This window comes from Nanorana parkeri, unplaced genomic scaffold (genome assembly GCF_000935625.1).
Source record: "Nanorana parkeri isolate BGI_ZX_2015 unplaced genomic scaffold, ASM93562v1 scaffold118, whole genome shotgun sequence".
Classification (NCBI taxonomy): Eukaryota; Metazoa; Chordata; class Amphibia; order Anura; family Dicroglossidae; genus Nanorana; species Nanorana parkeri.
Genome location: NW_017306386.1, coordinates 710,417 through 721,775, shown reverse-complemented (window position 1 = coordinate 721,775; position 11,359 = coordinate 710,417). Strand labels below are relative to the sequence as shown.

At 41.7% G+C, this 11,359-nt stretch overlaps 1 protein-coding gene across 1 annotated transcript in view; it reads left to right on the top strand.

Annotated features, from left to right (window-relative positions):
* Positions 1-2,774: 2,774 nt before the first annotated feature.
* P2RX1 (purinergic receptor P2X 1) overlaps positions 2,775-11,359 on the top strand; it is a 54,434-nt gene continuing 45,849 nt past the window's right edge. The window contains exon 1 of the mRNA XM_018553370.1: positions 2,775-2,911. Coding sequence (XP_018408872.1) covers positions 2,775-2,911 — 137 coding nt within the window. The remainder of the gene's footprint in view (positions 2,912-11,359) is intronic.

The window sequence follows — 11,359 nt, the reverse complement described above, 5'->3', positions numbered from 1 at the left end:
GAAGGAGCCGCTGAATAACCGGATATTTCTATCCCCCTACACCAATGTACCGCCCAAAGCGTGGATCCACAGCACACCAACACACCTTTGAACAGTTTTATATGACAAATCAGAGATGAACAACTATGATACAATAGTAATGACAGAAATCCCCAACAATAATGTGCATCAACAGGCTGAGGCACTCTGCGACCCAGTAACTGCAGCTATCTGCTGTCAGTACTGAGGTATGTGAGGCCAGTTGTCTCTAAAGTCTCTAAAGGCTTTCCCCTGAATGGGGTGTATATCCCTTTAAGGTCTCCCTTTAACAATGTCCGAACCTCCCTATACTACTGGCCAGTAGTGGTGTCCTAAGCTAGCCGGCATTGGGGCCCTTACTGTAGTGCAGATATGAACAGCAAACAGGTTGTCAAATGGCCAAAGGCCTCTCACCAATCCTCAGGTCAGTTGCTTGCTCTGGTATTTTTCCTCCAAAACGGCCTCTTCTTCCCGAATTTCTCTCACCAAGTCTGGGTAGGTGGGTACGTCTCTAGAACCCTTTAGGAGCAACTTCAAAACAACAGTTTAGCACATATACACATGAACACATATAACTATATCTATAGGGGCTACATGTACAAAAAGTATTTCCATTGACATGGGCAGTTATACTGTATATGTGAGAGCCTATCAGACATACTAGGGGAAAGGACAGCCTGCCATTGATACCAGGTCACAGGAGGTCCAGTGTCACATATCAGTGGCAGATGTGTACCCAGGGCTATGCGTTATAACCTATTAATGCGGAAGTGGAGAGGAAGGAAGACCTTGTGAGGATAGAATATTATTGTAGCATGCGGATCACTGAGCTGGGTTTTGCCACTAAATGTGAATTTAGCCAGCTTGACCATATTTTTTCAAATTTGTTGGGACAACCCTGTTTTGTGAGCTTTGCTAACTTAAGGTAAGACATTTCCTCTTTAACCACACCTGGAGGGGGGTGGGTGTCTGGAAAGGTGAGGATGACAACCAATGCTGAGCCGCATGTTTCCTGGCCAAGAAAAGAAGTTGGATGACTGCAAAAGTAAGGAGGCGATTATCCTCCAGAGTCTCAATAAACCCAATATACAAAGTAAAGGTACAATGTCTAGATGTATAGCAAAAATACTGTTAAAAAGGGCAATTGCATCGTGCCAGTACTGAAATAACTTTGGGCATGGCCACAACATGTGGCCCTAATACATTTTGGGCATAGCGGGGTATCTCTGCGGCCAAATTTAAATAACCATTCAGTGGTCCTATACACCCTGTGTATATTGTGTTAGCCTCCTGGAAGAGGAAAGAAAAACCTGCTTGTAGAATAAAATCCCATTGATCTTTTGAAATTTGGCCAAGATCCTGCTCCCATTAATATATGCAGGGGAGCTCTGTGGCCCCAACACAAGAATTCAACAAGACAACGCAAATAAGATAATACTCCTTTTCTAGCTGTTGCAATTCTGCTTTATGAAGGGTCAACAACAAAGTTTCTGTTGAGCCTGCACAGTGTCCCGAAGCAGTAAATATTGGTAAAAGCTTTGTCTCAGGACACAGAATTTGTCTTGCAAAAGACATGGTGAAGGTGAGTTATTCCCAAAGCCTTTCAAAATGCACATTGAATGTAATATAATACCGCATTGAGGCCACTAGATGGAGCTGGGGAGCATATGAAATAAGTATTTTCTAAGCTCTCTCTTTCTTTTTCTCTCTCCCTCTCTCTATCGCTCACTTTCTCCCTCTCTCTCTCATTTTATCTCTCTCTCTTTCCCCCTCTCTTTCTATCCCTCTCTCCTTTTCCCTATCCCCCTTCTCGCTCCATTTTTCTCTCTACTCTAGTCCTCCCCCCTCTCCCTTCTTCTCTACATTTTTCTCTATATCTCTCTTATCCCTCTCTCTCTCTTCTCTACCTTTCTCTATTGCTCTATTTTTTCCTCTCTCCCTCTTCCTCTCTCCTAGGCTTTTTCTCTCTCTTTGTGTGTCTCTCTCTCTTCTCTACCTTTCTCTCTCTATCACTCTATTTTTCCTCTCTCCCCTGCTCCTTGTCTCTCTCTTTCCATTGCTGTATTTCCCTCTCCCTGCCTTTCCTCTTTCTCCTCTCTACTTCTCTACCTTTCTCTCTCTATCTCTCTATTTCTCTTCTCTCCCCGTCTCTCTCTCTCTCTCCTAGGCTTTCTTTCTTTCTCTTTGTGTGTGTGTGTGTCTCTCTCTTTCTTCTTTCTGTCTCTTCCTTTCCTAAGCCATTTCTCTTTCTTCTGTTTCTTACTGGGAAAAAGAAATCAGGAAAACACGATCCCACAATAGCCCATGGCTGCTTTTTTTTCCAGTGATCAGTCCTGCCAAATGCATAAATGGGTAAACAGAATTCTCCTGTCTCAGTCAGTCTGACACAGACCTCCGCTGACTCTTATCACACTGCTATAATTTACTGCCATCGATCTGTTAATCGTCCCATAGTCAGAGCTATGTGTCTGCTACTTTTCCCTGATAAACACAAAACAGAATGATTCCATCGCACATGTATGTGAACTATCCTATAAGTTTGCACTTCTGGTAAACCCCAGCGATGTTTCTTCCTGTACGCAGACTGCAGAGTGCAGTTACACGCCCCTGTCTGAGCCTCCCCCAATCTTATCAGAGGAGTCCTGGGGAATGTGCTGCACGCAGGCTCACCTCTGTCAGCATCTTCCTTCCATCCCTCCTGACACATACGAACAATCCAGGACTGAGACACTGCACTGTGATCTGCTATCAGCACCATGGCGGACAAGATCAAGAGGGAGATTTCCAACTTCTTCTTTGAGTATGACACCCCTAGGATGGTCCTAGTCCGGGACAAGAAAGTCGGCTTGACCTTCAGACTCATCCAGTTTGGAGTCCTGTGCTACATCCTGGGGTAAGTACTTGGCTTGTCTTAGGAGGACACAGATAACATCACTGATTGCAAAGACTACACATGGATTGGGAGTTTATCACAACCACTTTACAACAAGATTTTGTCTTATGTGTTTTATTTATTATTATTATTATTATTATTATTATTTTCTGTACCCTAAAGCAAGACAAATGTAAAGGAAGACAGAGCCATGTTAAGTAATTCCATTATAAAATGTCACTAGGTGAAAGGTATACAGTATATTATGTACTTTAGATTTATTTCATTGTAGGGAATGCCAGGGAGGAAAGAGTGTTGAATGATATCAGAATGGTTCTGTGTGTGTTAATATGTGCAGAAAGTTAGTAGGACCATCAGTGTGAAGCTGGGAATACACAGAACTTTGTTTGAAAGGCTTGTTTCTAAAGAATTACTCATCGTTAATGGAGTCAAATAGATGATTGTTTTTGATTGTAGCAATGAAAATAATCGAAGGCGTAGGATGGAAGATTTTCCTTGAATTAAGTAAATTCTAAAGTTGGTGAATTTCATCAAGAATCAGAGAAAATGTGCTCACTGGGTAACCATGTCCTGTGTCTCGCACCAGATATCCTTCAAATAAAAAAATCAGCCAGGTGGAAAATTGTCGTCCAAACAACGCCTGCATCCAATCAGATGCAGCCACTGTTCAGGTATTTGACAGCTGGCTGGGTCAACTGTCAAATACAATGGTTGCAGCGAGGAAATTCCTCCATTCACGCTGTTTAGTGTGGATAGAGGAATCTGTTGCTGAAATAAAAATCTAACGTATACCCAGCTGTGGTTTTTGTCCAACGACAACATTGCTCAGGTCTCTGATGGCATATCGAATGTTCTGACTAAGTTTTTCGCTTGAACGTTCATACAAAATTCTAACCGTGTATATTCAGCTTAAGTCAACAAGCAGGATGGGGCCAAATGCAGCAATGTAGCATTCAGGTAAGCGTAGAATAATGCAAAGCTTGCTGAAAAGAAAGGTGGGCATTTAGTCAGTGGCGTCACAAGGGGGGTGCGGCCCGCACCCGGGTGACAACAAAATGACTCACAGTCATTTTCATTTCACCCCCTCTAAAGAGTCGGGCACTTGGTCACGGAGCGAGAGCCCGACAGTGTCAGGAGAGAGGAGGGGACCTGGCAGCATACCTCATCCCACCGGGTGAAAGTCCCCTTCTCTCTCTGCCAGCATCCATCACCAAGATGGCCACGGCAGGCGTCAAATGAGATGGCCGCGCACGTGCACGTGCTAGGTGACGTCACGCGCACACACGATGACGACACGCGAGGGTGTCATCCGGCCTTCATTTAGTCGCTCAGCTAAGACCCGATTCGTACCGAAGGATCACCAAACACGTTACAATCTGACCATGCAATCTTTATACAATCAGCTTTAGATTTGCCAAAACTATGTAATATGAGAACCTAGCTAAACTATCCAATCAGTTTATATCCAATCAGGTAAGCACTTGCACTACATCCTTGTTGGTACATCTAAATAAGATTGTAATGTGTGTGGCCAGCATAAATATGAGCGCTTTCAGGTGGTTTTTAAGCTTTTTTCAGACTTGAACAATTGCGTTTCAGCCAATGCAAACTAGGAGGAGAAGTTGGTTTAGGGCACAAAATGTTACACTACCTAAATTTTACAGATGTTATTTAGGGGCTCCTATTGAAGTCTATGGGGCCAAAAATGCACAATTCTGTCCAAAAAGAAACTCATACTTTTTTTCGAGGTACAAGTGACAAGCGGCACAATGCTCAGGTGCCAATGGACGCCATTGCAAATATAGGGATTCTTTAAATTAAACATTGATTTGGTTCAGGAAACAAAATGCTCAGGTGTTAATGGGGGCTTAGTGCAGACTGTCACTGTTGGCAAATGAGGGGTTCCTTGGCAAACATTGAGAATCACCCTCCTTTTTAATTCCATGGAGGAATCAAATGTGTATGTAAAGCCTAACAGTGAATTTCTCTTATTTGCCCCTTTTTGTTCTGTTAATTTTACCAGAGTGCAAAAAAAGAAAAACACAACTACCTGTTGATCCTGTCAGAAATAGGGATAGCTCCTCAGAGTGATTCTGTAGTCCTTTTTACAGAAATAGTTTTTATTGAAAGATTTTTCACAGAAACATCCTTGTAGGATGCATAGGTACATAAAACATAAAACAAACAAACATAAAATATAGCATCTATCTCACATTCCTTGGGCAATACAAATCCCAATAAAACTTCCGCCACATAAAATGTAATACATGGAGGACATTAACATTCAGCAGAATTAGTGAACGAGGCATATAAGGGTCCTTTCCCCTGCATAGGATCGTAGGATACGTATTGAACTTCAAACTGGGGGCAGGGTACCCGGAAAGATGGACAGCAGTGCCATTTTAGGTGTGATGAGGACTTCGTTAGAGACCACTCGTGAGTAGACATGTGAGACGGCTCGCCAAAAGGGCAGAAGCATGGGGCAGCTCCACCAGATATACGTCAGTGTACCTATATAAGCCTGACATCTCCAACAGGTGTCTGGGTTTAATGAGCTAATTTGATGCATCCTGACCGGTGACCTGTACCACCTGGTCAACAATTCCGTTCCTGTGCATAGGAGGACATACTGAGTTTATGCATGAAACAAAGACTTTTGCGTCGATCATCTTCTGAGAGGACGATCCCCAGTTCCCGTTCCCACGCCGCAAAGTAATAAAGCGAATCCCCACGTGTCGCGGAGATCAGGAAGTGCAACAGCGTGGAGACAGGATGTGGGAGCGGCAAAGCCGCAGCACAAAGTCCCTCAAAGGAGGTGAGCGGCCTATAAAGATTGCCCTGAGAGGACAAAAGCTTCACAAAGTGGCGGAACTGAAAATAGGCTAACCAGGTTGCCCGTGGAGGTGGGTCTGGATCGAACAACGCAGTCAGCGACTTTGAGGCATTTCCATGCAGGCTGTGGAACACATAGGAGGGGTCCCTGGCTTTCCAGCACAAAAAGGTGGGCACACAACAACCCACAGGAAAGTCTGGGTTGGCCAAGATGGGGGTCATAGGGCCCTGAAATGTAGAGAGGTTATATCTAGCCATCGTGGTGGTCCTCGCCCGTAGCACCAAAGGCACGAAGAAAGGAAGGTCCGATCTGCGAGGTGGCAGGTCAGCGGGCAGCCATGGAAGGTTAGTTAGGTTGACTGGGGAAAGGTCCCTCTCGAGGGTGACCCTGAGGGGAGGATCAAGCGAGTCAAACCAGGCCACTAGGTGGGATAGATGAGTGGCTCTATAGTAGGTCTCTAAGTCCGGGGGGGCGGCCCCACCATGCTCCTTTTGCTTGATTAGAAGGGCATACCAAAGTGATTCTGTAGTCCTAACAAACTTCCTGTTCTGGGGGGTTCTTGGGTTTAGATTTGCTTTAATTGGTAGTGTAGTACCCTGTCATTGCAACTCCAAATTCTATTGGATTCACTTTTTCCTGTACAAAATCTTGAAGTTGCCCATAGACACTATTGTAACTAAAATGGTTGATTAAAGACGCACATTCCAAGGCTGTATACATTTTAGCTATTCAATAAGGATAAAGGGAGATTTCTGGGATTTTTTTTATAGGCCCCTGAGAATGGTTTGGCAGTTGGAGAAATGTACTTATTCTGCCCCAAAGTGTGCAAGCTAATCTGCTAGGTATTTATAACCCCCAGAGCCATTGGTACAATTAGAGTAAATAGCTTTTTGTTGCATCAAGTACTGATAGCAGCATTCCTCATGAAGTGAGTGCTGTTGTCACTTCTCCTACACTGCTATTCATCTTCATCCACCTTAGTAAATACACATCTTCTACTTTTGTACAATGAAGAGACATGTGAATAATTATTCCTGCCAACACAAGGCTATAAAGGAACGCTCTTCTGCCCATTTTATATTTGGCCAGTCAGTTGTCTTCTACACCAACCACAACTTTGAAGGGAAATTGTGTGGTGCTTAACGGGCAGCTCATGGGGAAGCCCATTTTCCATGCTCTGTATATACTGTACAATCTCCTCTGACAGCCCTAATGTACTAAAAACACTGGTTCTGCTATTGGACAACTGAAGAGTTTTCAAAGCAATACATCAGAGGTGGCAAACGATGGCCCTCCAGCTATGGTGAAACTACAAATCCTATCATGTCTTTGCCTCTGCTGTGGCTGTCAGTGTCTTGCATTGCCTTATGGGATTTGTAGTTCCACAACAGCTGGAGGGTTGGAGTTTGTCTACCCCGACTGTAAAGTAAAGGGAGATTGGCAAGCACAAGGTATTGTGAGACATTCTTATATGTCTTCAATTTCCAAGGAGATCCATCCAGTAAAATTGAAAGATTTAGGATTAGAGGCTTTCTCTGTCAGGTCGGGGTATGCAGGGCCAACCAACATATAAAGTTCCAAGGACCTTTATATGATCACAATGGTATATTTTGTGCAAAATAGATCATTTAAATCCTATACAAAACCAGACGTATCAATTAATATTTATTATATTAAGAGATCAGTAGCTAAGAACAGTGCCTTTCCTTGGCCTTAAGCTGGCCATACACCAGAAGCATTCAATTCGAAAAAAATCATTTTCGGAGCATTCATTAGATTTTTTAGATAGTTAAGCGGGCTACATGCTTGCTTGATGCTGACTTAGTAAATGTCCTCCTGTGACCCAAAAGAGAACTAAAGCCAAAAAAGATTTGGCTATAGTACACTTTAATATCAGTAGCCAAGTAGGTTTAGTGGTCAGCCCAATGCCATTGTGTGCAGTACAATAAAAACAATACTTTGACCAGCCTATAACCAGGCAACTACCAACTCCAAAAGATGTCAAGTCTAGCTGTCACCATGTATTCTTGATCTTATAGCACATGCACACCACGATAGATGTAAAATTCCAAAATCGTTTAATTGCATCACAATCTTAAATTGCTGTAGTATCTTGTCTTTCAAAGTGTCAGACTGCCAATACAAATAACATAACTAGGAAACCTGTACTAAGAGAACCATGAAGGCTACCATTACTGACCTCCTGCCACACATGCTAGTTGTTACATAACCAATGGCTTTTAAACATTTTGAGTAACTAAAAGAACAAGCATGCAGCAAGTAAAGATAGACTGCCGATCTTCCGATCTGCATTCCATGTCAAAATGTATTATAGCCAGGCAACTGACATCTTCAGAAGGTTAGGGCAGCATCCATATTCATCCTTCATTTTGGTAGTGTGCCCAGTAGTGTTGATATTCTCTTTTAAGATTAGTAGTGCTAATACTTTCATTCTTAATATAGAACTTACTTATACTAAAAAAAGAATGGAACTTACTCCAGTATACACAGTATATGGTTGGTTACAGTTGCTTACTTAGTTGAATTGTAGCAACAAACAATGTATACTCTATGTTTTATTGGTGAGGATTACTGTAAAACTTTGTATGAAATTGGACTAAGTTATGGTTACAAAAGTCAGGCCAGAAGGAAACTTTGTATCTTACAGCTGACACAGAAAAAACTTCTGCAGGAAGCGGTCTGCCATCTGCTTTCATTGATGGAAATGCATGCTTCCTTTTTAGAAATGTATTGCCTGAACTCTAGTGACTCAGCTTCATTAAGGGTGAACTGTGTGTTGTAATTGTTTTATGGAAAGGTTCACATTGTTAAATGCTATGTGAGACAATGAAGCCGTGATCTTTTATACTGTTTGTCCAGAATTTAGATGTGGTACAGAGGTTACACACCATCATATGGGCCCAACAGTTTGTTTCTTCCAGTTTGAATAATAGTTCATCACAAGCTAGTCTGGCAGATCTTATCAGTATTACACTTCTTAAGTAAAACGTTTTAGCTAACTTCAGTTTAAATGAACATTTCCTGTGACTTTAGCTCAGGAATAAATAAAAAACAGGCAACACACTGGATCTTTTTAGACACAAACATTTTTATTTGAAGGTAATGTATAGTGATTTTGTTCATAATGTTTTTTCTATTCACTGTAGTCAGAACTTAGAAAAATACAATTAAAGACAAATTATTTTCTTTATTTACATCAGGTAAATATAAAATATTGCATGTTAAGCAGTTCTGGACATTGGACATACAAGGTATGCCCTAAAAAAACAACAAAGCATGTTTCTGTTATGTCCTGTCCGCCGCACCCTACCTGTTACAGTGTATTTAGACTTGCTATTGGTGGTGTAGATCAAACAACTTCATCCATTCAATCCATTGTTTGATCTACAATGTTTATTTTACTTTCCATTTACTGTATTATGCATAATGTTAGTTAAATTGGAAGTAAATTCAGTAAAAATAAATAAATGCTGGGCAGTAGGGATTTTTGGCAGAAGCTCTCTTTTGCCAAAAAAAAAACTAATTCCACAAGCAGTAGATATATGCAAAAACATTAAAAAAAGTTAAGAAAAGGGTTTAAACTAGGGATGTTCACATACCAGTGCCGATACTTGGCATTTTCACGAGAACTACTCTGGAGCTCCACCACTGTCCTGCAATCATTAGTCTATATTATTTTAGAAAAACTGTCACATGACAATAAACAAAAATGTATCAGTACTTGTATCTGTGAGTACTTGGACATGTATCAGTACTTGTATCTGTGAGTACTTGGACAAGTATCAGTACTTGTACTTGCAAAAATGGTATTGGTGCATCCCTAATATATATTTATATTAAAAAAATCATACATTAAAACAGAGATATACAAATCCCAAGAGCTCCGTATGCTCCTTAAAAATGACAGCTGCCTCCTAACTTTTCAGTTTGTCTCTAGTCTAGTCCTGGAAAAATATCTGTACATGTACTTGTACTTGTACTTGTACCCACATTACAGTACTTTGTATCTGAACATCCCCATTTTAAACTTACCTGTGTCTCTGCCGCGTGCTCCTGTCCAAAGATCTAAGGATTCTCGGGCGACCGCAAAGTCTCATGGGGCGGGCGCATGCACACTACAGATCTTCGGCCAGGAGAAGGGGAGAGACACAGTGTAAGTCAATGCAGGCAGCGTGCACCCGCACAGACTCCGTGGGACAGGAAGTGCTAGGAAGAGAGAGGAGTCAGGGATGGATCAGAGACCAGCACCAGCGCTGGAAGCACTCCTGAAAACTACTGGAAAGAAGAAGATGATCGTTCTACCCAGTTTAGGTAACATTTACAGGTCTTGTGCCTTTCCCACGTGTGGCTGGACATTGAAAAGTGAAGTGGAGCCCTAATTAGACCCTATTTCTGCCACTCTACTCTCTCCCATTTCTGTGTTGTGTGAAATGAATAGACAAATAGAAAGAGGGGACACAGACAGCAATGTAAAACCTACAAAGGTTCTAACCCGGGGGTGCTCAAACGTTTTCAACAAAAGGCCAGTTTCCACTTCTTTAAATCATTCAGGGGGCTAACTTGTGGATGAAATAGAGAAAAAAAGGGAAAAAATGTGTTGTGCTCTTAAAGGGACACAATCAGTTCAGTATTGACAAGGCTAGAAACATGTCTGCAGACACAATCACTACCATACTGATATAACCAAAAATGTGAGCAGAGACACAATCTGTACCAAATGGACATGACCAGAAACAGGTCTGCAGATACAACAACCAAAGTACTGTAGGTTTAACCAGTAATGTGGGCAGATACACAATCAGACACAGTCAGCATCATGCTGGTATACCACAAACATGTCCACAGACACACAATCAGTACTGTACTGGCACAAGGAGAAATGTAATAGTCTCTATAAAACAACTCCAAACTCCTGGTGGAGGGTACCTCAGCCCCAGAAAAGAGTAGGATAACTAAACTTATAGGTGAAGAATGGGGTTTTGACCCCAGAACAAAATAAATATAAAAACCAAACATTTTATTGTATCTACAATTTAAAATCATAAAACATTAAAAACAATGTAGAAAACACATTCGTGGTGAGCCAACAGTCAAAACGCACGACCATGTAGATGGTTTATTTGGAAGATATGGTGCTGACTCCAGATCCCATTTTGAGTATATAAAGATAAGACATTGATCAATGGATGTGTTGTGCAGTGCTTGTTTAACAGGTCCCAACGCGTTTCCCTAGTTGTAGCTTCCTCAGGGGAGAGGCATTCACACACAGACGCATGCTTATTAGACATGTGCACTGGCAAAAAATGTGTTTTTCGTTTAGTTTTCATTCAGATTTTCTGTTATTACGTTTTTCGGGATTCGGGTCTGAAAGTCAATTTGTTTCAGGATTCGGGTCAAATTCATTAGGGTAGTCTGTACGAATTTTCCATTGTGGACTAATATTTGTAGCAGCAAAGTGACATTAGACAAAAAAAATAAAAAACATTTTTGTTTACAGTCTGCAAAACAGAAAAAAAATTTCCTGATTTTCCCCCCAAAATCCATACCAGCCCTTTAGGTCTGGTAGGGATTTTAAGGGAATTTGTGGGGGGGGG